This window comes from Chiloscyllium punctatum, chromosome 1, assembly GCF_047496795.1.
Source record: "Chiloscyllium punctatum isolate Juve2018m chromosome 1, sChiPun1.3, whole genome shotgun sequence".
NCBI classification, from domain to species: Eukaryota; Metazoa; Chordata; class Chondrichthyes; order Orectolobiformes; family Hemiscylliidae; genus Chiloscyllium; species Chiloscyllium punctatum.
In genome coordinates this window covers 11,176,929-11,204,686 of record NC_092739.1, presented here as the reverse complement: position 1 = coordinate 11,204,686, position 27,758 = coordinate 11,176,929, and the positions used below count along the sequence as shown (strand labels likewise).

General features: G+C 42.3%; 1 protein-coding gene across 4 annotated transcripts in view; it reads right to left on the bottom strand.

The window, feature by feature from the left end:
• slc10a7 (solute carrier family 10 member 7) overlaps nucleotides 1-27,758 on the bottom strand; it is a 272,017-nt gene that overhangs the window by 3,174 nt on the left and 241,085 nt on the right. For all 4 annotated transcript variants that reach the window (XM_072569113.1, XM_072569293.1, XM_072569375.1 and 1 more), the window contains one exon: nucleotides 6,564-6,709. In XM_072569113.1, coding sequence (XP_072425214.1) covers nucleotides 6,564-6,709 — 146 coding nt within the window. The remainder of the gene's footprint in view (nucleotides 1-6,563; nucleotides 6,710-27,758) is intronic.

Here is a 27,758-nt window from a genome sequence, read left to right as displayed (position 1 = left end):
TGCTACTTCAATAACTTGCAGTTCTTCATTCGATAAACTTAGAATGTTAATGAGTCATTTTGCATGTGCACACATGAATCTTAAATTAAGAAAAAGAGATGTGTATCAATATGATGCTCAAGTTGTCAGAGGCTTATGATATAGATGGAAGTATTTTCTCCCTTTTGCCTATAAAGGATTCTGTGTGCACACAGGCCAAATCTTCTGAATCACATTCCAGACTCAGATAAATTAAAAACTGTCGCGCTAGTGTAGTGTAATGAGGTTTGAGCTGCAGCACAGGAAATCATACTTGCCATTACTAACCTGGGAGAGTCCAATGCTACAGGACACCCTTTAATACAGTAAAATGTCCCAAGCTGCTTTAATAGGATTATTGACAAAACTCAAGATTTTCCAGAACCATATATTTGATTATTTTATTGAGTGCAAATTTTTATAAAAGATGAAAACACCAAGATCATAGAAATTTTTTAAAAGTCAGCAGACTTCAATGTATCACAAAAATCATTATTGTGACACAGCTGTCACTACAAAAGGAGAGACCTTGAAGTTATCACTGATACATTTTTATATTACTTAGCTCAAAGCCATATTTGAAAAAGAGCTAAATCAAGATTTAAGTCTACCAAGGAATATGAAGTTGAAGGAGGGATGACAGGGAGAGACATTCAGAAAAGGAATATCAGAGTTTAGGGCCTAGGGAGCTGAAGACATGTCTGCCAATGGTAGAGTGATGAAAATGCTCAAAAAACTACAATTGATGAAATTGGAAAGTCAGGCTGTAGCGCTGGCGATTATCAGAGGATAGGTTATGGAGGGATTTGGTGACAAAGATGGAGAACTTAAATGTCAAGGTATTGCTCAAGGAGTGTATGTAGATCAATGAGCACGAGGTGGGGATGGGGAATGGAATAAACAGGTAGGTCTTGGTTTGAGTTAGGATAGAGACAGCAGGGCTTTGAATGAATGGTAGAACATGTCATGCCAGCCAGACATGCATTGGAATAACCAGGTCTAAAGGCAACTAAGGTACACCCAAGGTTGCAGCAGTAGGTAGACAAAGGCAAGGACTAAGGCAAGTCAGATGATGTTACAGAGGTGATAATAGGTGGCTATCAGTGATAGTGCAGATGTGAGGTAAGATGCTTATTTTGAGGTCAAATTCAATGCTAAGTTGGCCAACAGTTTGATTCAGTCTCAGACAATCGTCAGGGAGGTGGAATGGAGTAAGACATGGTAATTACATTTGTGATGAGGGAAAAAGATAATGGCCTACATCTAGGAGAAAGTGAGGACTGCAGATGCTGGAGATCAGAGTCAAAAAGTGTGGTGCTGGAAAAGCACAGCCGGTCAGGCAGCATTCAAGCAGCAGAGGAGTCGATGTTTCGAGTATAAGTTCTTCATTCCTGATGAAGAGCTTATTCTCGAAACGTTGACTCTCCTGTTCCTCAGATGCTGCTTGCCTGACTGACTGTGCTTTTCCAGTGATTGAGGTAGTATCAATCACTGTTTAAAAAAGCATGAATTAATCAAAGACACTCAGCAGCGATCTGTTAAGGGATTGTTGTATCTGGTTACCAACTCAATTATTTGAGGAAGTCAGAGGAAGGGTAGATGAGAAGTTGTGCGATATAGGTTACATGGATTCTAAGAAGGCTTTTGACAAGATGCCATATACAAATTGACTAGAAAAGTACTGTAAAAATCATTTTATACAAAAAGAAGGAAACATGAAAATTTGGCTCCAAACTTGGCCCAATGGTAATTAGCCCAATGATAAATGATGTGTACTTTTGTGACTGAAGGACCATTTCCAGTGGGGATCCAGGTGGACCAGTATTAAGTCCCTTGCTGTCTGTCTTCTATGTCAATGATTTAGACTCAAATGTTCGGAGCATGATTAAGAAGCTTCCAGATGATACAAAAATTCAACATGTGGTTGATAAAGAGGGTAAACTGGACGTCAGGAAGATGTCAGTGAACTACTTAGGTGAATAGAAAAATTAATGGCAAGTAAACTTAAATCCATAAAAGTGTGAAATATCGATCTGGGGAGGGCAGGAAAGGTAAAGGAATTACACAAAGTGGTAGGATACTGAGAAACATAAAGCAACAGAGAAATTGTGGAATACATTTCCACAGTTCCCTTAAGGAGAATAGATGGCTTATAGGGCATACAGGATATACTTTATTAGCCAAAGCATAGAATAAGAGCAGGGAAACTATAAAACACTGTAGAGAATAGCAGGTAGACCAGAGTACAGAAAGATTGTGATCATAGTAAGAGAGGGATGAGGAAATATACAAGACTGAAATATTTTATTTATAAGGCAATGGGTTGTTCTTTTTCGAGCTGTGAAGGGTGAGGTAAGATTTAATGGAGAGAAGAATCAGAGGGATGTGGAGAATAGATCATTTTCTCCCAGAAGTTAATTGAAGTCTGGTTAGAGACAAAAAAAACTGCAGATGCTGGAATCCAAAGTAGACAAACAGGAGGCTGGAAGAATACAGCAAGGCAGGCAGCATCAGGAGATGGAGAAGTCAACATTTCGGTTGCTAACCCTTCTTCAGGACCAGATGTGGGGTTTTTGGGAACTACAGATAAAAGGGGGAGAGAAATTGTGGTGGGGAGAGTAGCAGAATGGTGAGATAGTGGGTATGACCGGGTTGGTCAATAGGAGGTTGGTAGTTGGAAGGAAAAATCAGTAGGTGGAATGGGGACAGGGTGGGGTTGGGGGGGAAGGTGGTGGTGGAAAGGAAGTCCAGGAATGAGTGGGAAGGTTATTTGAAATTGGAGAATTCAATGTTAAGTCCTTTGGGCTGTAGGCTGCCCAGGTGGATGATAAAAGTGTTGTTCCTCCAAACTATGGTCTGATTTACTGCAGCAAAAGGAGGAGGCTGAGGATGGACATGTTGGAGGGAGAGTGGGAGGGGGAATTGAACTGGGCAGTGACAGAGATCAGGCTGGCCATTTCAGGCCTGGTGAAGATGCTCAGCAAAACAATCACCTAGTTTACATTTCGTCTCACTAATGTAGAGTAGACCACATTGGGAGCACTGGATGCAGTAGACTAGGTTGGAAGAGATGCAGGTGGACTTCTGTCTCACCTAGAAGAACTGTTTGGGGCCCTGGATGGAGGTGAGGGAGATGGCAGGTGATGCATGTTTTTCGGTTACAGGGGATGGTCCCTGGTGGTGGGTGGGGCTAGTGAGGAACGTGGTGTGAACCAAGGATTGGTGAAGGGAACGGTTCATTCAGAAGGCAGAGATGGGTGCAGATGGGAAGATGTTCTCGGCGGTAGGATCTAATTGGAGCCAGAGAAACTGGACAAAGAGCTGGAAAGTGGAATTAGGGTGGACAGCTCTTTTTGGGTGAGCACAATCACATAGCCATTAATTTCATAACTTCAGCATTTTCCTCTTTCAACACAACTAACTTCATAATTCTGCGATCTGAGGAACATATAAAACTATGAATTAGGATTGGGTCATTTAGACCCTTGAAATTGACTGTAATCTTGGATATTCTCCCTGATGATACATATCAGGGAAGGTCAATTGAGTCTGCATATGCAGTAAGATCCCACAGACTGATGAGTACAAGCTGGATATTAATATGAACGCTCATTAAAAATGGAACATAAATTCACATTACTTCCTCCCCAATAAGGAAATGTCATTAATTCTCCGTGGCCGTCAATGCATGTCAAACATGATCCCTGCCAGCACATTCAACTCTCTATAACAAAGCTAACCCCAAGAAATAATGAGGACGCACATATGTAAAATGTGATTAATATAATGTGCAATATTTAGATGTGACAAATTGAAGCCCTAATATTTTTATATTCTTATAAAGTCTGAAGTTTTCTCTGATGCTCTCTACACCTTGGTGAAATCCTCGCATCAGCAGCTGAGTGGGAGGCAGCCTGCTCACTGCACTGCCATGTTTCCTTTGAAGACCATGATAGGTAACCCCTATTGGGGCTCTGCTGCACTGGTGTAAAGGCATCCTCCTCAGCCTCATTTCTTGGTGGAAACGAGGTTAATGGCAGATGGGATGAGGAAGATCTAAGGATGGCAGGCATATTTTCCTCTTCCCTTTGTGTGAGGGCACTTCCCGGTCTCTCTGAAGGAGAGGGGCACATTGCGGAAGATACAGGTACTTTGCCCTTCTTGTCTCGCCACTGCTGCATTCAGCCCATGGCAAGAGCAGTAGAATGTCAGTATGCATATTGATTGCTTGTTGAATTTGACTGTCTATTCAGTTCTCAGCATCTCCAAAGAGGAAGCCATTTACTTAGTCTAGTTGTTCACTCACAAAGGTACATTAACTGATCACCTTACAAGACCATTTGGTGCCACTTATCATGGCAGATTGAGACAGGTCATTCATTAACTTTCTTTGAGGAATAAATGTTCATCCTAGGTTCTTTGCCTCCCATAAAAATGCCATCCCTTATTCCCAATTCCTCTGTCTCCGCTGCATCTGCTCCCAGGAGGACCAGTTCCACCAGAGAACACACCAGATGGCCTCCTACTTCAAAGACTGGTGATTTCTCCTCCCACGTGGTTGACGATGCCCTCCAGTGCATCTCCTCCACTTCCCTGACCTCTGCCCTTGAACACCACCCCTCCAATCACAACAGGGACAGAATTCCCCTGGTTCTCACCTTCCACCACACCAACCTCCAGAAACATTGCATCATCGTCTGCCACTTCCGCCACCTGCAATCAGACCCCACCACTAGGGATATATTTCCCTCCCCACCCCTATCTGTGTTTCAGAGAGACAATTCCCTCCATGACTCCCTTGCCAGATCCACGCTCCCCACCAGCCCACACCCCACTCCCGGTACCTTCCCCTGCCAACGCAAGAAGTGCAAAACCTGTGCCCATACCTCCCCCTTCACCTCTGTCCAAGGCCCCAAAGGTTCCTTTCACATCCGACAGAAATTTACCTGCGCTTCCACACACATCACCTACTGTATCCATTGCACCCAATGTGGTCTCCTCTACATTGGGGAGACAGGATGCCAAGATGTGGATCATTTCAGAGAACATCTCCATGACACCCACACCAACTAACCCCACCATCCTGTGGCCGAACACTTTGACTCTCCCTCCCATTCCACCACGGATATGCAGGTCCTGGGCCTCCTCCATCACCAAACCCTAACCACCCGACGCCTGGAGGAAGAGCGCCTCACCGTCCACCTTGGGACCCCGCAACCACACAGGATCAATGTAGATTTCCCTATTCTCTCCCCACCTTATCCCAGTCCCAAGCCTCCAACTCAGTACTGCCGTCTTGACCTGCCCATCTTCCTTCCCACCTATCTGTTCTACCCTCCTCTCCAACCGGTCATCCTGCCCCACCCTTCATCTACCTATCTCATTCCCAGCTACCTTCCCCACACCGCGCGCCCCCCCCCCCCCCCCAACGTCCCGTTTATCTCTCAGCCCCCAGCCCACAAGTCTTGTTCCCGATGAAGGGCTTATGCCTGAAATGTTGATTCTCCTGCTCCTCGGCTGCTACCTGCCCTGCTGTGCTTTTCCAGCACCACACTCTTGTCTTTGATAGACCTCACTGTTGCTTACCTCTGCTGAAATCTCCACCCAGGCCAGGCAGGATGATCTTATGTTGCCATCAGAGGGATAAAAACATCTTCCACTGTTCCCTGATGGCCTGGAGGAGAATATGAGGGTAGGTGCCCATGAAGATAATCTAGTCTGTAGATAAAAGCCTCCAATATATTGGGTACAGGACAGGACAAAAAGAATAATGGGGTTAGGGAAACTATGGAAGAGGGTGGGATGATGATTAAGGGTTGCAGCAAGAAATAGGAGGAAGTTTTGAAAGGAAGGAGGTGTGAAAGAACACTTTCTCAGCACGCAGAGTCTATCTAATGATTCAAGAGGCCCTTTTATTGCTCCTTACTTGCCGAGTTGATGGTGGGATACCCCAGTTGATAGGTACCCTTGCCTCATGATCACATGTGTCTCTTGTGCATGCCTCTGGCATTTTAAATTATAATTTTAATCACGTGGCCAAAAGCAGAAGTGGCACCTAGTCCAAGTCTACTGTCAGTAATAGCTCATCAATGATTAATACTATCACTAGACTACAAAGTTGCAACTACTTTGGCTTTGTTTAAAAATCTTTTTGGTTATGGTCTATCGGCCTCGACAAGTCTTCCTCCTGCTGCTTCTAAGCTATAAATATGCCACGTTACATGCTGCTGTTCTGCCATTTGCACTAAAATTAAGACACCTTGCAGAGTTCCCAAATCAAACACAACTGAGGACAATGGTGTGTGAAATCTGTGAAAACTTTGAAAGCAACAGAAAAGTTTCAAAATTTCACTAAGACAGAAATCAGAGTTGGAGTATGCTATAAAAAACAAAGTGGAAGAGTATTCAGGCCATCTAAATCACGATAAAGTAAAACAAAATGAAAGATGGTAAATATATAGCAGTTTTCTTCCCCCAAAATATACACTTCTAATAACCTCGCTCTAATTTTTTTCAGGTTAATTATATTGCTTGGCAGCCCTTACTTTTTGACGAGTGATCATCCAGCTTTTCATTGTTCCAACTAATAGGCCACCTAGCAGGATCTGAGTGGGATGATAGATGAGTAATGGAACAGAGATGAGGGATAAATGTTCATACCCTGAAAACACTATCTTCAGCAATGGGATTCCTGTCAATAGAAAACAGATACAAAATATTAGTTCAAATTACAACTTTTTTACAATTGTTTCTGAAATAGTTTGAATTTTTGGCTATTAACTCAAGAGAAAATATTAAAGGCCATTGCGTTTGTTCCAGCCAAAGAGAAATTGACTGTACATGAAAATGAGGGAAGCAATTTTCATTGGCCTACTTTAGAGAGCAATACAAACCAAAACAGTAGCACAGCTCCTACTACACTTTCTCACTAGGTCCACCTCTGCCATTTGACAGCAGCCTTGAAACTAATGGCCAGAAAAAGACAAATTTAACTTTTATCCCTCATTTTGAATCCATTGAATGAATGGCAGGTGAAGATTCAAGGCATTAGGCATCAGTGAGATTGCAATTGTCCAGGTAAGCAAATCACATCAAAGCATAACACAATAATCACAAAACCATGCAAGTACCATGCTTCAGGAGCCTCACTATCCCTTATTAAATAAGGCTGTATGATGACAACAGGATCTTGATGCAATAATAAATTACAAATTTGTCAGCGTATCTTGTACAAGCTCAATCCATCGCTATTTGGCATTGAACAGTCTAAACTAGGCATTCATCCTGGGAGCAATCGCACTATCTGCCAAGACAGACAGAGATGCTGTACAAATACTAGTCCTTCAGTCAGCAGTTGAAGATTATTCAAAAGATATTTTTTTAAAAAAGGTTTGTCAACAATTCTTTTCAGTCCAGAGCAGCATTAAAGCCTTTCCAAGTCATGGAAAAACTGCCCTCTCTCCTCACACACCTGAATCTCCAGCCTCACACGTGGGAATATTTGCTTTCTCTTAAACTTCTTTGATCCAGCTAGGATTTGTGCTGAAGCCATTAGATATCCTGCCCTGCCAATTGATGAGCTGTTCTAAAAAAGGTCAGGAAGCTAATGATGGAATGCTTATACTATAGAAATGATGCTAGCCTCAGACAGTTTCAATTGGACTTCCTCTGCCTAGTGGCCAGTTGAAAATTTATTGCAAAGTTTTAGTTAACAATTTCACAGCTACTACAAACATCTTCAGGACTTTATAGGTGACCTTTCTAAGACTATGACTTATTCAGAGAAAAATGCAAGTAACACAATGGTCTTTGACACAAGGCAATTGTTTTCGTAACGGTGAGAGTGTATGCAATCCCATTGATTTACTGCGACAACTTACAAAAATATTTAAAGGGTAAAACAGAATTTGATTTAGCTTTAATTTTCAACTTTTAAAGTCAACTACTTTCAAATACAGCATGTGCATATTTCTTGCTTGTAGATTATCCCTGGATTTAACTTTTATCCCTCATCATGAATCCACTGAATAAATGGCACATGAAGATTCAAGACCATGGGCATCAAGTAACATAAGTGAGATTGCAATTGTGCAGGTAAACAAATCATATCAAAGTGTAACACAGTAATCACAAAATCATGCTAGTACCATGCTTCAATCAATGAAAATTGTAAAGCGTATGCTTAAGTGAAATTTAAGATAATATACATGTTAGACACTATAGTGTTCTATTTCAACAATAATGAGTATATTTTAACATGTCATAACTCTGCTACTATGGCACTTTCTCTGACAGAGTCTCAGTGGGCTTTCATGATGACACATGGCCAAGTAGGATAGTGCACTATATATGCATTTACAAGGCCACAGAGCTGTCACACTTCAAATGTTTATGAAAGATTAATCAAATGTTTCAGAACTCCAATACACTGTAAAGTAGGTGGAAGATATGTACTTTAAATGGATTTTTCATTACTAATGTAATTTCTAGCAAGAGCATTTTTACCAGTGGACATGTACTGAGTGTGGACTGATATAGAGCACTTTCTCAGCACATTACTACCCAATACAAGCACTTGGGAAATCACTAATGCACAGCAAGTAATATTTCTATGTCATGCATGGTTCACTCTTCTAAAAGTCACCAAACAGAAGCTGACAATGCAGGATATTCCATAAGGAGCACTTTCAAAGGACATCCACTCGCAATCTTTTGCCTAATGTAACATTCTGTGGGAAAACAAAATAAATGCAATGGAGATTTGTTTTTCTACTTCTTGAAGTTAAAAAATTTTATCCACCATACTAGAACTGCAAATCTACTAATTTATACTATTCCTCTTTACTATAAATGATGCAGCAATAATTACTAGAATCTTACTTTCGAGTAAAACATCTCAAATATGGGAAACTGATTTAAATATGACTCTAGACCTGTAGAAATTACTGAAAACAGAATGCATAAGTAGAAAGGTCAGTTTAAATAGCATACTGTAACCAGCATACAAACTGATTAACTACTATCCAGAGCATTTATTGAGTTAATCCAGATAAAAAAAAGTGGCCTGAACTCTGTGGTTGTTGGGATGGTGAAACTGTCAGCATCTGCCTTTATTACACTTTGAAACTGACTGAAACAGTCAGCGCCTACACATGCATAGAAATCCCGGAGTTGATGTTAGTGATTCACAGCTTCTCTGCTGAGTTCAGTGTTAAAGTCCTCAGAAATCTTGGAATCGTTTGAATTGCTGAGAGCTTTAATCAATTACTATTGAATCACTTTCCAGGTTTGAAAAACAAATTCTTTAGTTGTGGAATGTTAAGTTTCGCTATCATGAGAAATGAAATTCCACAGATTAAAATTAATTTTAAAGATTTCAGCTGCTACCTTTAACATCATGTGCCGCTCAATCTTTTAGTTGCTCCCTGTAAAATGACTGAATGATAATTAACTTTTTTTACTATTTCCTGGCTGGTCTGTGTGAGAATTCTGTAACATGATTTAGGGTTTTTCCTGTTTGATGGCACTACAGATGCTAGATATTACATTGCCCTATACTTGCAATCAGATGGGTGATTTGCTGCTCCATGAACAGGAACTGAAGGACTTTGGTGAGAATCTTTGCTATTGGTTGAATGCAAGTCTTGATTACCAAGTATACTCATGTATAGTTCAACCTCATGTATAAGTCAACCCCTTATTTTGGCCAAACAATCTTGTATTTTCCATATATCATGTGTATAAGTCGACCCTAGTTCTTCACCATTACAGATCAACATTGATGAGTCGCTATGCTCTGCTCCTGGTTTCTAGTCTGCTGGCCATACCGCTCTGTTCCTGGTCTTCCAGTCCGTCAGTTGTCATGCTCAGCTCCAGGTTTTCATATTTAGATTAGATTAGATTAGATTAGATTAGATTACTTACAGTGTGGAAACAGGCCCTTCGGCCCAACAAGTCCACACCGCCCCGCCGAAGCGCAACCCACCCATACCCCTACATCTACCCCTTACCTACACTACGGGCAATTTAGGATGGCCAATTCACCTGACCGGCACATCTTTGGACTGTGGGAGGAAACCGGAGCACCCGGAGGAAACCCACGCAGACACGGGGAGAATGTGCAAACTCCACACAGTCAGTCACCTGAGGCGGGAATTGAACCCAGGTCTCTGGCGCTGTGAGGCAGCAGTGCTAACCACTGTGCCACCGTGCCGCACAGTACAACAGTACAGGGCAACTGCCATAACTACGGAGTTACCTGCAGTTTACTACAGCCCGAACGTATACAGGGAACGTTCCACACCTGGGACTAGGGGGCTGCCGGGAAGGTAAATTTCCCATTTTATCTATTTTGTACATAAATATTCATCCCCTCGAAAACAATACCTCGTGTATAAGTCGACCCCCTAATTTCAGATTAAAGAACCATCTTCAAAATTTGACCTATACTGTATACAGACTATTTTAATTTGTTCTCAATATAGACAAATTGCTTTAAGTATTCTTAACTAAATTTTTGTAGAAACATTTGAGATCAATACATCTAATACAGCTATAATTGAGATCACGCCCATAGTTTTTCTCCCTTTGTAGGTTCGTTGTGCACATACAGCGAAAGCCCATGCGCTAGCTGTGCATCCAATATATGCAACTTTTAAAAGTCAGTCTTTGAGTAGACAGGAGCAGCCCACTCCCAAGATTTCTACAGATAAGAGCATAAGACACAGGAGCAGGAATTAGACCATTCAGTCCATCTAGTCTGCTCTGCCATTTAATCATGGCTGATAAGTTTCTCAACCCCATTCTCCCACCTTCTCCCCGTAACACTTGATCCCCTTGATACTCAAGAACCTATTTATCTCTGTCTTAAATATACTCAATGACCTGGCCTCCACAGCCTTCTGTGGCAGTGAATTCTACAGGTTCACCAGTCTCTGGATGAAGAAGCTTCTCCTTACCTCCGCTCTGAAAGGTCTTCCCTTTACTCGAAAGCTGTGACCTCAGGTCCTAGTCTCTTCCACCAATGGAAACATCTTCCCAACATCTACTCTGTCCAGGCCATTCAGTATTCTTTATGTTTCAATTACATCCCCTCCTCATCCTTCTAAACTCCATCGAGTATAGTCCCAGAGTCCTTGAACATTCCTCATATGTTGAACTTTTCATTTCTGGAACCATTCTTACAGAGTCTCAGAAGTACATTCCTGCTTTTAAATTTAATAGTGAACAGTTAAACCTGACAGGTCATGGGGAAGGGCATAGCCAAGAGACAGCAGGATATTATGTCTTGCAAAGTCCACTTCATTTCACTTGTGCTTGAGGTTTACTGCAACAGTGCAAGGGGCTGTGTGTTTTTTTTAATGTTTGCTATTCTTGAAAGGTTGATTGTTTATTGTTTCTTGAGATTTATATTTATGTAATTACTGCTTACTGATCAAGAATGATGGGAGGAGTCTGGAAAGGATAAATTAAAAGGAAAACAGGGAAATAGCATGGCTCTGGAGCAGAACAGCATTTTGGGTAAAAAATAAGCAGAATGAGTCAAGAAGGAACAGTGAGAGTACCAAAAGTGGTAGGGTGACATCAGGAACTAGTTAGTAATGTCAAAGCTGAAGACACTCTATCTGTTTGGAACAAATTAAAGGAATTAATAGCTGACAGGAATAAACAGGTTTCACTTAATCAATATCTCCATAATGGTAAAGTGACCAAAGTTAGGAACTAAATACCTCATGATGTTTAACTTTGAGAAGAGACAGGCAAATTGGTAACAGTGTAAGAGTTAGCAATGATAGTACAAGTATTGCAGCATTGGTATTAGGAAGAGTAGGCCATTTGATTCTTGACTCTGCTTGACTATTTAATCAGATGATAGCTGATCTTCTACCACAAGACCAATTTCCTATATTACCACCATCTTCCCTTAATATCTAGAAATCTATTGCTGACAGTTTCACCATCACAACAACCACAACGTTCAGCCTGTTCTTTTTTTTTATCCTAGATTAATTCAGTTCATGCTTTGGACAGTGATTAATTATCAGCTTGCTTGCTGGCTACAGAATGCGATTTAAACTGACTTTTCTACTTGTACATTCTGTTTACAATAGATTCTACTGTCGTTTAGTCATCGTTATATCAGTTTTCCACATTTGAGACATTTTATTCCAAAGTAAGATTTGAGTAATTATTGTTGTATCATTTATCATCAAAAGGAATAGTATAAATTTTGTCTTGAATATACTCAATGACTGTGAGGATCTAAAATTTGGATTTAGGCTGTTGTCAGGAGCAACTATTTAATGCATGCCTATACTAACTAAAAAATGGCTTTGTAATGCAAGTAATATAAAATAACATAACAAAATAGCTTCTAGGAGCAATGGCATCTAACTCTGCTGAAAACTGCATTCCTGAACTAATTGAAAGAGATTAGCAAACAACGCCCTGTTCACAGTATGAATTAACTAAGTAAGATATGACATTAAAGTATCCTATATTGACCTTGGAAACCAGGTGTCCCCAGAGATAAAGAAGCGCAAAAACAAGTCAGTTCCCAGGAAATATCATTGGCTTAATTTTATGCCTATTTGTCATATCATTTCATTTTATTGGATTAATTTTGCAATTAAGGTTGCTCTGTTTGTTAAAAGACCTATAAAAGTTGGCTGTGTTTTAAGATTATGCACAGCTTTTCCAGAGTACACAGAGATGCTTAACCCCTGCGTTGCTGGATAACCTATGCCCAGCACCGTAATAAATTGTTAAAACTTGTGAAAAGAGATAGAGCTGCTAGTGTTTATTTGACCAATCGTGGAACCGAGAGGCCCCTCTCAGGGGTCTAGATTACAAGCAAACCTCCACAGACATCCATGGGATGGGATGCCAAAGGTTTACCACTTTCTGTTCTAAATGGCCATCCTATTATTCTGAGATAGTTTCCCCTCATTTTAGACTCCAGCCAAGGAAACATCCTTCCTGCAGCTACCCTGTAGATAACTTGTCATTTAAACTCTAGAGAATGCATGCTCACTTTTCTCAATCGCTTCTCATCCACCATCACAAATATTCTGTTGCACTACTTTGATTGCAAGTACATCCTTTCTTAGACAAGGAGAGAAAACTATCAAGTTACCCAATACAAAGATTCTATATAACTACCCTGGGCAGATCCTCTTGCCCCTCACAACTGACTGCTTGCCCTCTCAGTGGGCACAGTTATCAGCATAATTTCTGCATGCTCAATCCCCTCATTGCTGCTCTCTCCACTGCCTCTTACCCTCCCCACAGTATCTCCCCTGTCGTATCCCCTTCTCTGCTCCTTCCCTGACCCTCACCTTCTCTCCACCTCCCTGTCCATGTCCCTCCTCCTGCCTCTCCACTGTCTCCCTCCTTTCATGCCTCTATAGCCCACCCAGGGACTCACGGTGGTTCAGTGGTTAGCAGTGCTGCCTCATAGCACTAGGGACCAGAGTTTAATTCCAGCCTTGGGTAACTATCTGTGTGGAGTTTGCACATTCTCCTAGTGTTTGTGTAGTTTTCCTCCAGGTGCTCCAGTTTCCTCCCACTATAGACATGTGGAGACTGTTTAAGGAACAATTGTTGCGAGTGATGAATAAATATGTCCCTCTGAGCCAGGCAAGAAGTGGTAAGATAAAGGAACCTTGGATGATGAGAGCGGTGGAGCTTCTTGTCAAAAGGAAGAAGGTAGCTTACATAAGGTGGAGGAAGCTAGGGTCAAGCTCAGCTCTAGAGGATTACAGGCAGGCAAGGAAGGAACTCAAAAATGGTCTGAGGAGAGCTAGGAGGGGGCACGAGAAAGGCTTGGCAGGACAGATTAGGGAGAACACAAAGGCATTTTACACTTATGTGAGGAATAAAGAGAATGGTCAAAGAAAGAGTAAGGCCGATCAGGGATAGCATAGGGAACTTGTGTGTGGAGTCTGAGGAGATAGGAGAAGCCCTAAATGAGTTTTTTGCTTCTGTCTTTACTGAAGAAAAGGACCTTGTAGTGAATGAAACCTTTGAAGAGCAGGTGTGCATGCTGGAATGGATAGAGGTAGAGGAAGCTGATGTGCTGAAAATTTGTCCTTGGCTGCTTTGGGAAATGAGAAATGCAATTGCTTCGCCACTTGCGAAGATCTTTGCATCCTCGCTCTCCACTGGAGTCGTACCTGAGGACTGGAGAGAGGCAAATGTAATTCCTCTCTTCAAGAACGAAAATAGGGAACTCCCCGACAATTACAGACCAGTAAGTCTCACGTCTGTCGTCTGCAAGGTGTTAGAAAGGATTCTAAGGGATAGGATTTATGACCATCTGGAAGAGCATGGCTTGATTAAATGCAGTCAACACGGCTTTGTGAGGGGCAGGTCATGCCTCACAAACCTTATCGAGTTCTTTGAGGATGTGACTAGAAAAGTTGATGAGGGTCGAGCTGTGGATGTGGTGTATATGGACTTCAGCAAGGCATTTGATAAGGTTCCCCATGGTAGGCGCATTCAGCCGCATGGTAGCCAAAGGTCAGGAGGAATGGGATACAGGGGAGCTTAACTGTCTGAATACAGAATTGGCTGGCCAACAGAAGACAGTGAGTGGTAGTAGAAGGAAAATATTCTGCCTGGAAGTCAGTGGTGAGTGGTGTTCCACAGGGCTCTGTCCTTGGGCCTCGACTGTTTGTAATTTTTATTAATGACTTGGATGAGGGGATTGAAGGATGGGTCAGCAAGTTTGCAGACACAAAGGTTGGAGGTGTCATTGACAGTATAGAGGGCAGTTGTATGCCGCAGCGGGACATTGACAGGAATCAGAAATGGGCTGAGAGGTGGCAGATGGAGTTCAACCTGGATAAATGCAAGGTGATGCATTTTGGAAGGTCGAATTTGAAAGCTGAGTACAGGGTTAAGGATAGGATTCTTGGCAGTGTGGAGGAACAGAGGGATCTTGGTGTGCAGGTACATAGATCCCTTAAAATGGCCACCCAAGTGGACAGGGTTGTTAAGAAAGCATATGGTGTTTTGGCTTTCATTAACAGGGGGATTGAGTTTAAGAGTTGTGAGATCTTGTTGCAGCTCTATAAGACTTTGGTTAGACCAGACTTGGAATACCGCGTCCAGTTCTGGTTGCCCTATTATAGGAAAGATGTGGATGCTTTGGAGAGGGTTCAGAGGAGATTTACCAGGATGCTGCCTGGGCTGGAGGGCTTATCTTATGAAGAGAGGTTGACTGAGCTCGGACTTTTTTCATTGGAGAAAAGGAGGAGGAAAGCAGACCTAATTGAGGTATACAAGATAATGAGAGGCATAGATAGAGTCGATAGCCAGAGACTATTTTCCAGGGCAGAAATGGCTAACACGAAGGGTCATAGTTTTAAGCTGGTTGGAGGAAAGCATAGAGGGAATGTCAGAGGTGGGTTCATTACACAGAGAGTTGTGAGAGCATTGAATACGTTGCCAGCAGCAGTTGTGGAAGCAAGGTCATTGGGGACATTTAAGAGACTGCTGGACATGCATATGGTCACAGAAATTTGAGGGTGCATACATGAGGATCAATGGTCGGCACAACATCGTGGGCTGAAGGGCCTGTTCTGTGCTGTGCTGTACTGTTCTATGCTCTAATCCAAAGATCTGCAGGTTAGGTGAATTGGCCAGGTTAAATTGCCCATAGTGTTCAGGCATGTGTAGGTTAGGTGCATTAGTTAGGGGTAAATGTAGAGCAATAGGATAGGGGAATGGGTCTGGATGGGTTACTCTTTGGAGAGTCAGTGTGGACTTGTAGGGCCGAATGGCCTGTTTCCACACTGTAGGAATTCAATGATTCTATTCTATGGATTCTCCTGTAACTATAGAAAGTCTTCTTTACTCCTGTACTCAAATTCTCTTGCAATAAAGATAAAAAAAATTGCTTCCTAATTGCTTGCTGCACCATCATATTAGGTTTCAGTGACTGCCAGGAAACTTCCCAATCTTACGCCATTTCAAAAATACTCAAAAATTTTGTTTCTCCTACCAAAGTAGATAACTTAACATTTTCCAACTTATATTCTTGCTCATTCACTTTGCCTGTCTAAAGTCCCCTCACAGCCTCTTGGCATTCTCTCACAACCCATACTCTCACCTAGTTTTGTGTCATCAGCAAACTTGGAAATATTAAGTTTGGACCTCATTGTCAATCATTGATACAGATTGTGAAGAGCTGGCGCCCAAGCACTGATCCATAAGGCACAGCCTACCGATCTAAGAAGGAAACATTTATTTTTTTAAACATTGCCAGTTTACTATCCCCAATCCCAAGTGCCCTAACTTTGCTTACTAAACTTTTTTGAGGGATCTTAATAAAAGCCTCATGCAATTCCAGATTCATTACATCTAATTGTTACCCCCTCCCTATTCTGCTAGTTACACCCTCAGAAAAGGTCTTTTCTTTCATAAATGCATGCTGACCCTGCCCATCTTCCCCATTATTTTACTCAGCAACCAATTATCACAACCATTATAGTAGCTTCCAGCATTCTTCTGACAACTGATATCCAACTAGTAAGTCTGTAGTTCCACTTAAATAGGGTTACCTCAATCTGCAGGAACCATGCCAAAATCCATAGATTTTTGTAAGGTGGTTGCCAAAGCAACTACTACCTCTATGCCGATCTGTTTATACACTCCGGGATTTTGCTCATCAGGTCCAGGATTCATTAACTTTTAAATAAAAGCAAATTACTGCGGATGCTTGAATCTGAAACCAAAAGAGAAAATGCTGGAAAATCTCAGCAGGTCTGGCAGCATCTGTAAGGAGAGAACAGAGCTGACATTTCGAGTCTACATGACCCTTTGTCAAAGCCTGGCTGAACTTGTTCTCTCTCTCAACAACTTCTCCTTCAACTCATCCCATTTTCTCCAAATCAAAGGTGTAGCAATGGGTACCCACATGGGTCCTAGCTACGCCTGCCTTTTCATGGGGTATGTGGAACATTTCTTGTTCTAGGCCTACTCAGGTCCCCTCCCACAACTGCTTTATCAGTACATCGATGACTATTTCGGTGCGGCTTCATGCTCTCGTCCTGACCTGCAAAAATTCATAAACTTCACTTCGAGTTTCCATCCCTCCATCACCTTCACCTGGTCCATCTCTGACATTTGCCTTCCTTTCCTGACCTTTCTGTCTCCATTTCCAGCAATAGTCTGCCCACTAATATCCATTACAAGCTCACTGACTCCCACAGCTCTTCTCACCCTACATCCTGTAAGGACTCTATCCGTTTCTCTCAGCTCCTTCGCCTCCGCTGTATTTGTTCTGATGAGGCCACTTTCCAAAGTGGTGCCCTTAATATGTGCTCCTTTTTCTCCAACCATGGCTTCCCACCTACAGTTGTTGACAGGGTTCTCGACAGCGTACGGTCCATCTCCCATGCCGCGACCCTCACCCCCTCCCTCCCCTCCCAGAACAAGGATAGAGTCCCTCTTGTTCTCACCTTTCACCCCACCAGCATTCACATGCAAAGAATAATCCTCCACCATTTACGCCAACTCACCAACACGACACCACCACTAAACACATCTTCCCTTCCCTCCGCCTGTCTGCATTCCGCAGAGATCGTTCCCTCCAGGACAACCTAGTCCCCTCCTCCATCACACCTAACACCTCTCCCATCACACACGGCACCTTCCCATTACACCTAACACCTCTCCCATCACACACGGCACCTTCCCATTACACCTAACACCTCTCCCATCACACACGGCACCTTCCCATTACACCTAACACCTCTCCCATCACACACGGCACCTTCCCATTACACCTAACACCTCTCCCATCACACACGGCACCTTCCCATTACACCTAACACCTCTCCCATCACACATGGCACCCTCCCATGCAATCGCAGAAGGTGCAACACCTGCCCCTTTACCTCTTCCATGCTCACATTCCAAGGCCCCAAACACTCGTTTCAGATTAAGCAGCATTTCACTTGTACCTCTTTCAATTTGGTCTATTGCATTTGTTGCTCCCAATGTGGTTTCCTCTATATTGGAGAGACAAAACACTGACTGGGTGATCGCTTTGCTGAGCACCTTTGGTCTGTACGCAATCAGGTCCCGGACCTTCCCGTGGCTTGCCACTTCAACACCCAATCCTGCTCCCATGCCCACATGTCTGTCCTTGGCCTGCTGCAATGTTCCAGTGAAGCTCAACGCAAACTGGAGGAACAGCATCTCATCTTCTAACTAGGCACATTACAGCCTGCCGGTCTCAACATTGAATTCAACAAGTTCAGATGATTATCCCATCTTGACCCCTCTGTTTTCATTCTGCTCCGTAATTTTATTTCATTTATTTTATTTACCTTTTTAAATTTTTTTTCACTGTTCTGTACCTCATATTTCTTGATTGTCTCTCTTTCTCTCGCTCCCCACTCTCTTATCACCTTTTTCCTCTCCTCTTCCCCCTTTGCTACCCTTCTCCCCTGTTTTCCATTTTGTCTCAGCTTTGACAAAGGGTCAGTTAGACTTGAAACGTCAGGTCTTTTCTCTCCTTACAGATGCTGCCAGACCTGCTGAGATTTTCCAGCATTTTCTCTTTTGGTTTCGTTAACTTTTAGTCCCACTAATTTCACTACAAATTTCCCTCAGTTCTGAACCGGCTCTCCGTGGGAGGTATTTTGCATCTTCTGCTGTGAAAACAGATACTATTGGTGGAATCTTCTGTTTTCATTGGGTATCCTGCTCAATTGCTAAAAGGATGGCAGAAGACCAGAGTTGATTTGTCAGACCAAGGACCAAGTAGTCTCCTCCAATCCGGCAACTTTGAGGACAACAGTGGGCTTTTCACTGAAATGAAGCATTGGTCGGTGAGACCTGACAGCAGCTTTTGCACTTACCAATGCCAAAGGAAGGCTGTTGTTGTAGCTTGATGGACAGTTACTATTGCAAGGACCAAGCACTCAGAAGGAAGGGGAGGGGTTAGACCCTCAGCAGGCAATCTACTGCCCTGTGTCCATTCGCTGATCATGCACATCTTCCTCTCATTGATAGCCTGTCCAATCTGATTTACTAGTCCGCTGGGCCAAGTCTTTTTCATTCTGTGTGAAACTGAGATAATTGCAGCCCAGATGGGAATACGTCCTTAACTGGTCATTAATTGACCACTGGAGGTGCCGCAGTTAGCACTGAAGTGGGAGATTGGAGCTTGGGCCTTCTTCCCCCAAATGTAATTTGGGTGGAGGTAGAAAGGCAACAGGATTTTATGATGCCTTCACCTTGCCTAATTAAGTTGCTTTCCCATTTCCCAGCCTGCTATTGCCAATCTGTTTTAGCTTCTCTGCTATTTCCTCACTCTCCTTTACAAATTCTCGTCTCTGACGGTATTTAGCCCATAAATGCTTTTACAGCCTATTTCTACATTTCTTGTTATTTTCTTCCATATTCTATTCTCACTTACAAGTTTCTTTGTCCTCCTTTACCGATTTCTTCAAAAAAACTCAATTTTCAGGCTTATTACCTTTTTTTGGGCAACCTGATAAATATCTTCATTTGACTTAGTCCATGGGCTTTTGCCCGAAACGTCGATTTTACTGCTCCTCGGATGCTGCCTGAACTGCTGTGCTTTTCCAGCACCACTCTAATCTAGACCCTTAGTCCAATTGTAACGTTTCCTGCAAGCAATAAGTAGATCTGAGGAAGTGTCACAGGACCGGAAATGTTCACTTTGATTTCTCTGCACAGATGCTGCCAGACCTGCTGCACTTTTCTAGCAACTTCTGTTTTTGTTTCTGATTTAGAGCATCCACAGTTCTCTTGGGAGTTTTTTTTTGGATCATGTCGGTCCTCAAAGAAATCTGATTGGGGTGGGCGGAATCTGGATAGGGTAAACAGGCAGGAACCGTTCCATTTGTGAAAGGATCAAGAATGAGTGGATACACATTTAATGAGATTTGCGAAAGAAACAAATAAAAGGGGAAGGAAAAAACGTTTTAATACAGCAAGTAGTTAGGGTATGAAATGCACTGTCTGAAATTGTGGTGGAGGAAGGTCAAATTGATGCAATCATGAGTGGTTTGCATGATTATTTGATGGAAATAATATGCAACAGTATGGGGATATAAAGTAGGAAATGATAATCATTTGAAGAATTGGTGTAGGCATGGTGGGCCAAAAGACCTCCTTCTATGATTCTGTAGTGAACAAATGAATCTTGTTGATGTGTGTGACAGATGTGTTATTTTGTGCCTTGAGTGGAATATAGGATTCATCAACCTCTCCCCAGAATATGACATCCATAATAGAACACAGGACCCCACTGAACTGTGGACCATGTTGCATATGTTTACAGGCCCTGGCTAAAATGATCCTTATGGAAGATCTGAGTACTGTTATCCTGATAGAAAATATTAAATTTAGAGTGCAGCTAAAGGGCTTCCTTTAGTATAAACAGTAGCCTGCCGATTCTGTTAAAACATAAGCTGCTCATCCAACATGCTCTTGAAAGACAGCCTTTTCCTATACACTCTGAATCGAGTAAAGGTTCTTTATCGGCCTGTGCATGTCGCCTATCTCTTCCTCATTGCTCCCAGCCCAGGATTCCCACTACATCCGAGGTGTACAACACTGGGACCATAGGTAGGAAATATTTTTTTCCTTACTTATTCTTCACAGGCTTCTATTTAGGAGAAAAATAAATTCAAAAAGTTAAGTACCTGAATAGCATAAATGTTTTGTGTAATTTCCTTATTAAAATCTCCAGATTTAATTCTGTCTTTATTAAATGTGCAGGAATTTTTAATAGCAGCAAGATAGGCACCTTGCATCTCTAAAGACATGGCAAACATTTACTGTTCTTTAATAATAAAACAAGTGGTCAACTAGCCCAAGTTCAGAGCAAAATGAGAATCTCTGACAGTAACTTTCAGATTAGTGCACTCATCTGTGCATGTGTCAACGCCATGACCTGTTGAATGGTTTATACTGTAATACAGGCTTGCATATGTGCAATCTCAGAGGGTGTACTTGTCAGCACCGTTACAGAGGCATATGAGAGCAAGGGTCTCACACTGAACACCTGCAAGATGAAGGTCCTTCACCAACCTGGCCTGGCACTGTGAAGTGAACCCCCGGTGACCACTTCCAATGTGTCTGGAGTATCCTATTGGCCAAATCAGGTATTGATGAAGTGATCCTGCACCACCTCCAGTGCTAGCACATCCTTCGGCCACTTGAAGAAAAGGGTGTTCGAGGACAACAACATCAGATCCGACACCAGGATCATGGTTTACAGAGCTGTAGTGGCTCCTATCCTCTTATGTGGCTCTAAGACATTGACTGTCTACAGTAGACACCTCAAAGTGCTGGAGCAGTACCACCAATGCTGCCAGAGCAAGATCCTATGAATCCGCTGGGAAGAAAGATGTACCAACACCAGCATTGAGGCACTAATGACCATTCATTGGTTACGATGGACTGGGCATGTCATCCACATGATCGACACAAGACTCCCCATGCAGCTGCTCTACTCCCAGCTTTAAAATGACAGGTGAGGCTCAGGTGGACAGAGGATACCCTTAACATCTCACTGGTGAAGTACAGTATTCCCACAGATAACGAGGAATCACTTGCCCAAGACCGTCCAAAGTGGAGGAGGAGCATCCAGGAAGGCATCAAATACCGTGAGACTTGCTGTCAGGAAAAAGCTGAAGCCAGGCAAAAACAGCGAAAGGAGCGCACTGCCACACACCAACGCCTGACTCACACCTTCCCTCAACCACCTTCTGCCCCAAGTGTAATACAGCCTGTGGCAGTCACATCAGTCTGTACAGTCAACCTACAGACTCATCCTGAGAGTGGAACAGAGTCATCCTCATCTGCAAGGGACCACTGCTGGTGACAGGCAATACTGATAGTTTCACCATCTTTACAACTGCAAAATTCAATATTTTTCAGCACGTAGGACATAGCAATCCAGCAGTGAGGAGGAATTAGGTATTTAAGTTTTGTAAAAATGGGTTGATTAGGAAATCAACTCAAAATCAACCCAAACGGTCATTTTTTGTTTGGATGCTTAGCGGTCACGAAAGTAATCATCAGTTTCTATGCGACTAGCGATTTTTCCCATAATTTTCTTGCTTCTTTTCTAATGCCTACTACATAGAGTTTATACTATACATAATTACTCAGTCACTGAAACTGATTGCTACTGTTAATACATTCCAGGTATGAGTCTAAATAAAGTGTGACCACATGGAAAGAACACCATATCTGATTCTGATCCATGACAATATGATCTCCAGAGTTATTTGCAGATATGTATCTATTTAATAATGCCTTTTTTGAAAAAAAATCATTCAACTCCTGGAGCCACTACAACGGCAGGTCAGAGGCTAGGAATACTGCGGTTAGAAATCTCTGATAGCAATTTTCATCTATGTCTGTGTCGATGCAATGATCTGTTGCATGGTTGTACTATAACACAGGCAACTGCAAAATTTAATATCTTGAGTAAGTTATCTCATAACTCCACATAGTCCGTCTCCCATCGAAAAAGCACATCCCTGGACACTATAGGTAATTTAGTATGGCCAATCTACCTAACCTACATATCTTTGGACTGTGGGAAGAAACTGGAGTACCCAAATGAAACCCAGGCAATAGAAGGAGAATATGCAAACTCCACACAGTGACCAAAGACTGGAATTGAACCCAGAACCCACAATGCTAACTACTGTGCTGCCCCACCACAACCTTCAAGATTCTGACTTTGTGCCTAATGAGGCCACAGTTGGAACACTGTGCTACCATAAGCATGCTATCTTGAAAATATATTTATGTGTTGGAGAGGATTAGAGTGAGGAAGATGTTTCTCCGAACAAAGCCATACATGATCAGGTAAGGTATACTGAGCTGAAGCTGTTATCACTGTAAAAGAGGACTGCAGAGATGAGAGCTGCCAGTATGAGACAAGAGGAAACCAAGTAATTGCCAGCTGACCTCAAAGTAGTCCCTTTGATATTCCAATCAGAAACTTAAATGGCCTGAAATGGCTTAAATCCTCCCAAAATTGAATAAGAAAGGTAAAAAGGAATTTGTGGAACGGCAAGATTGAAAGGATCAATTATGCTTTACTACATTCCTACAATGTAATTTTACACAAAAGACATAGCAACTAAATTAGGGGCACATTACAAGATTTAGCATTCTTACTAAATAAATGGTTGTCCTTCATTTCATGCAACAGATTGACCTGATCAATGAGCAAGGTCACAAATAATTCAGGAGTCTGAAAAAATCATTGTGAAATTCTGTAACTTACAATTTATCACCACTTCAACAAAATGTTGAATTTTGCTTGAAATTTAAATTGACAAGTCTTAGACAATGATGCATAATATTTTAAAATTGTAGCAATAATCCATTAATATCAATTACAAAAATCTAATGGACCCATCAGTGGCTGCACTGAAATGTAAAATTGTTATGCATTGACGCATAATTGTTAAGAAGTTATTACTGTTGCCCATCGTTAATATCTCTTGATATACTAATAACTGCACTGAGATTTGTAATTTATTTTGCTTGGTTTTATTGCATTTACTAAAGCAACCTCCATTCTTTTAAATGGTTTGCTATGAAGGCGGATCCAATATTGTAACATCTGTCCCAACTAATTACAAGAAGTGATTGTAATATAATTGACGTGACAGTGAGGTGTCACATAAGAATGTGAAAGTGTCTTATCAGATCAGTTTTTCACAATAACCGTCACAGATTAAGTTTTGAAATAACTTCATAAAGTGACATAGTCATTCATCCATACCTGTGTTACAAATTGTGTATGCAACATGCAAACTTGATCAATATAGAGTCATAAAGATGTACAACTCAGAAACACACCCTTCAGTCCAACTCGTTCATGTCGACCAGATATCCTATATTAATCTAGTCCCACCTGCCAGCACCCGGCCCATATCCCTCCAAACCCTTCCTATTCATATACCTATCCAGATGCCTTTTAAATGTTGTAATTGTATCAGCATCCACCACTTCCTCTGGTAGCTCATTCCAGGCACGCACCACCCTCTGCGTAAAAAAGTTGCTCCTTAGGTCCCTTTTAAATCTTTCCACTCTCACCCTAAACCTATGCCCTCTAGTTTTGGACACCCCACCCCAGGCAAAAGACCTTGTCTATTTACCGTGCCCCTCAACATTTTATAAACCTTTTTAAGGTTACCTCTCAGCCTTCAGGAAAAACAGCCCCAGCCTATTCAGCCTCTCCCTATAGCTCCAACCCTGGCAACATCCTTGTAAATCTTTTCTGAACCTTTTTTTAAGTTTCACAACATCCTGATCTGGGATCCAATTCTACAGGGGAAACAATTAAACAACGAGTCTTCTGGTGGATGAGGTAGGGGGTGTTTGATAGGGGTTGAGTAAAGGATAAAGGTGAATCTAGATGTGAAGATATAAATTGAACAGATTTGGAATCAGAAGAAATGGCTCATTTCTTATACAAACACTACCCCCAATATGGATCCAGTTATTTGGCCCAATTAATCCTCCAACACAGAGATGGAAGGGTTGAGCTATAGGGAGAGGTATAGGCTGGGGCTATCTTCCCTGGAGCATCAGAGGCTGAGGAGTGACCTTATCGGAGTTTATAAAATCATGAGGGGCACGGAGAGGATAAATAACCATGGTCTTTTCCCCAGGGTAAGGGAATCCCAAACTAGATGGCATAGGTTTAAGGTGAGAGGGGAAAGATTTAAAAGGGACCTAAAGGGCAACTCTTTCATAGAGAGGATGATGCGTGTATGGAATGTGCTGCCAGAAGAGGTGGAGGAGACCAGTACAATGACAATACTTAAAAAGCATCTGGATGGGTATGTGAACAGGCTGGGTTTGGAGGGATATAAGCCAAATGGGACTAGATTAATTTAGGATTTCTGGTTGGCAAGTTTCCATGCTGTACATCTCTATGAATCTTCATCGTCTATCTCTCCAGAGGGACATATGAAGCATGAACCATAGAATGCCTCAATTGCATCACAATCGGGCACCTGGTGATGCAGAGCTTTGGAAAATGTAGCTCAGAAATGACATTTTCCATCCAAGTCATGTCTCAAATCACATTGCAGTTACTAAACTGAATGCCAGTTATATAGAGTCATAGAGATGTACAGCATGGAAACAGACCCTTCGGACCAACCCGTCCATGCCGACCACATATCCCAACCCAATCTAGTCCCACCTGCCCGCACCCAGCCCATATCCCTCCAAACCCTTCCTATTCATATACCCCATCCAAATGCCTCTTAAATGTTGCAATTGTACCAGCCTCCGCCACTTCCTGTGGCAGCTCATTCCATACACGTACCACGCTCTGCATGAAAAAATTGCCCCTTAGGTCTCTTTTATATCTTTCCCCTCTCACCCTATATGCCCTCTAGTCCTGGACTCCCCCACCCCACGGAAAAGACTTTGCCGATTTGCCCTATTCATATCCCTCATTATTTTGTAAACCTCTATAAGGTCACCACTCAGCCTCCGACGCTCCAGGGAAAACAGCCCCAGACTGTTCAGCCTCTCCCTATAGCTTAAATCCTCCAACCCCGGCAACATCCTTGTAAATCTTTTCTGAACCCTTTCAAGTTTCACAACATCTTTCCGATACGAAGGAGACCAGAAATGCACGCAGGATTCCAACAGTGCCTAACCAATGTCCTGTACAGCCGCAACATGACCTCCCAATTCCTGTACTCAATACTCTGACCAATAAAGGGTGGCATACCAAACGCCTTCTTCACTATCCTATCTACCTGCAACTCTACTTTCAAGAAACTATGAACCTGCACTCCAAGGTCACTTTGTTCGGCAACACTCCCTAGGACCTTACCATTAAGTGTATAAGTCCTGCTAAGATTTGCTCCCAAAATATCTTTATACGATCCCATATTCTACCGTAGCTTAACTACCTCTTCCAAATATTTAATTATATTACCTAATTTGGTATCACCTGAAAATGTTAAATCACTGATTTTGTATAGTTGACAGAGGATAAACACCATGGGATACACATTATTTACCTTCAAACACTCAATAAGCTGCCCTAAATTCCACCCTCTTCTTTCCAAATAATTTTAAATCTAATTTTCCATCCTGATGATTTACTCCCTAATCTCTCTAGTCATTATTTGTGTGCAATATGATCAAAGCATTTATATGGTGTATCTAATTAAATTTCTGGTGAATGGTAATCACCAGGATATACGTAGTGGGGATTTCAATGATGGCAATGCTGTTGAATGCCAAGGGAATGTGGAGATAGTCATTTCTTGGCAGTTCCTTGGCACAATTGTTACCTCTGAGTCGATGTTCGTTGTTCTCCAGGATTTGCATATAGACCTGGCCTAGGGATGAGAACAAATGCTTCAGATTTGTCTTTTACACTGATATGCTGGGCATCCCATTATTGGCAATGGGCATATGTTTGGGGTCAAAACAGGGTAAAAACAATGACTGCAGATGCTGAAAACCAAATACTGGATTAGTGGTGCTGGAAGAGCACAGCAGTTCAGGCAGCATCCAACGAGCAGCGAAATCGACGTTTCGGGCAAAAGCCCTTCATCAGGAATAAAGGCAGTGAGCCTGAAGCTAGCTTATCTCTCCATGCTTCAGGCTCACTGCCTTTATTCCTGATGAAGGGCTTTTGCCCGAAACGTCGATTTCGCTGCTCGTTGGATGCTGCCTGAACTGCTGTGCTCTTCCAGCACCACTAATCCAGTATATGTTTGGGGTCTCCAATTTAGGGGAATTGAATAATTGTCCATTACCTTTCGCAGTCTAGATTAGAGTGGTGCTGGCAAAGCACAGCAGGTTATGCAGCATCCGAGGAGCAGGAAAATCAATGTTTGGGGCAAAGGCCCTTCATCAGGACTGAAGGCAGGGAGCCTAGTGTCAATGCTCCCTCTCCATTGCAGACCACCAGGCTGCCACCTTTGGTTGGTCTGTGCTAGTGGAACAGGGGATGCCCAGAGCCAGTGGACATCTGGTGGTATCCAGGGCATTGTAACGTATGATTCTGAGAATATGATTGTGTCCAACTATTACTTGTCAAGGCACCCTGCCTCTATTCCTGATGAAGGACCATTATACGTTTATTTTCCTGCTCCTCAGATGCTGCCTGACCTGTTGTGCTTTTCCAGCACCACTCTAATCTAGACTCTGATTTTCAGCATCTGTAGTCCTCACTTTTGCCTAGTTGATCATTACCTTTCACAACTGAATGAAATAGAATTTGTTACTTGTGGGGTTTCCCAGCTCTGTCCATCATATGCTGTCTCTGCTGCATGGTATGAAAGTAGCCATGTGCTGTAGCTTTACCAGGTTGGTACCTCATTGTTAGGTATACAAGGTGCTCTCCTGCACTCCTCATTAAACCAGGGTTGATTTCCACATTGATGGTAATGGTAAAATGGGTAATGTTGGGCCATGAGGTTACAAATTGTTCTTGAACATAATTCTGCTGCTGATGGCTCACAGTACTACATGGCATGTACAATTTTGAGTTGCTAAGTTTGTTTGAAATATATCACAGCATCGTGACAGTGCCACACATCACAATGAAGAGTATAGTCAGATAACAAGGATTGGGGATGAATTTAAATTATGCTTGCTTTTCCCCCTTTTAAGCCATGACATGAGGTATAGTAAATTAGTCTTTTCCTGCATTATGCCTTATGGAGATAGGCTGAAGTGTGTTC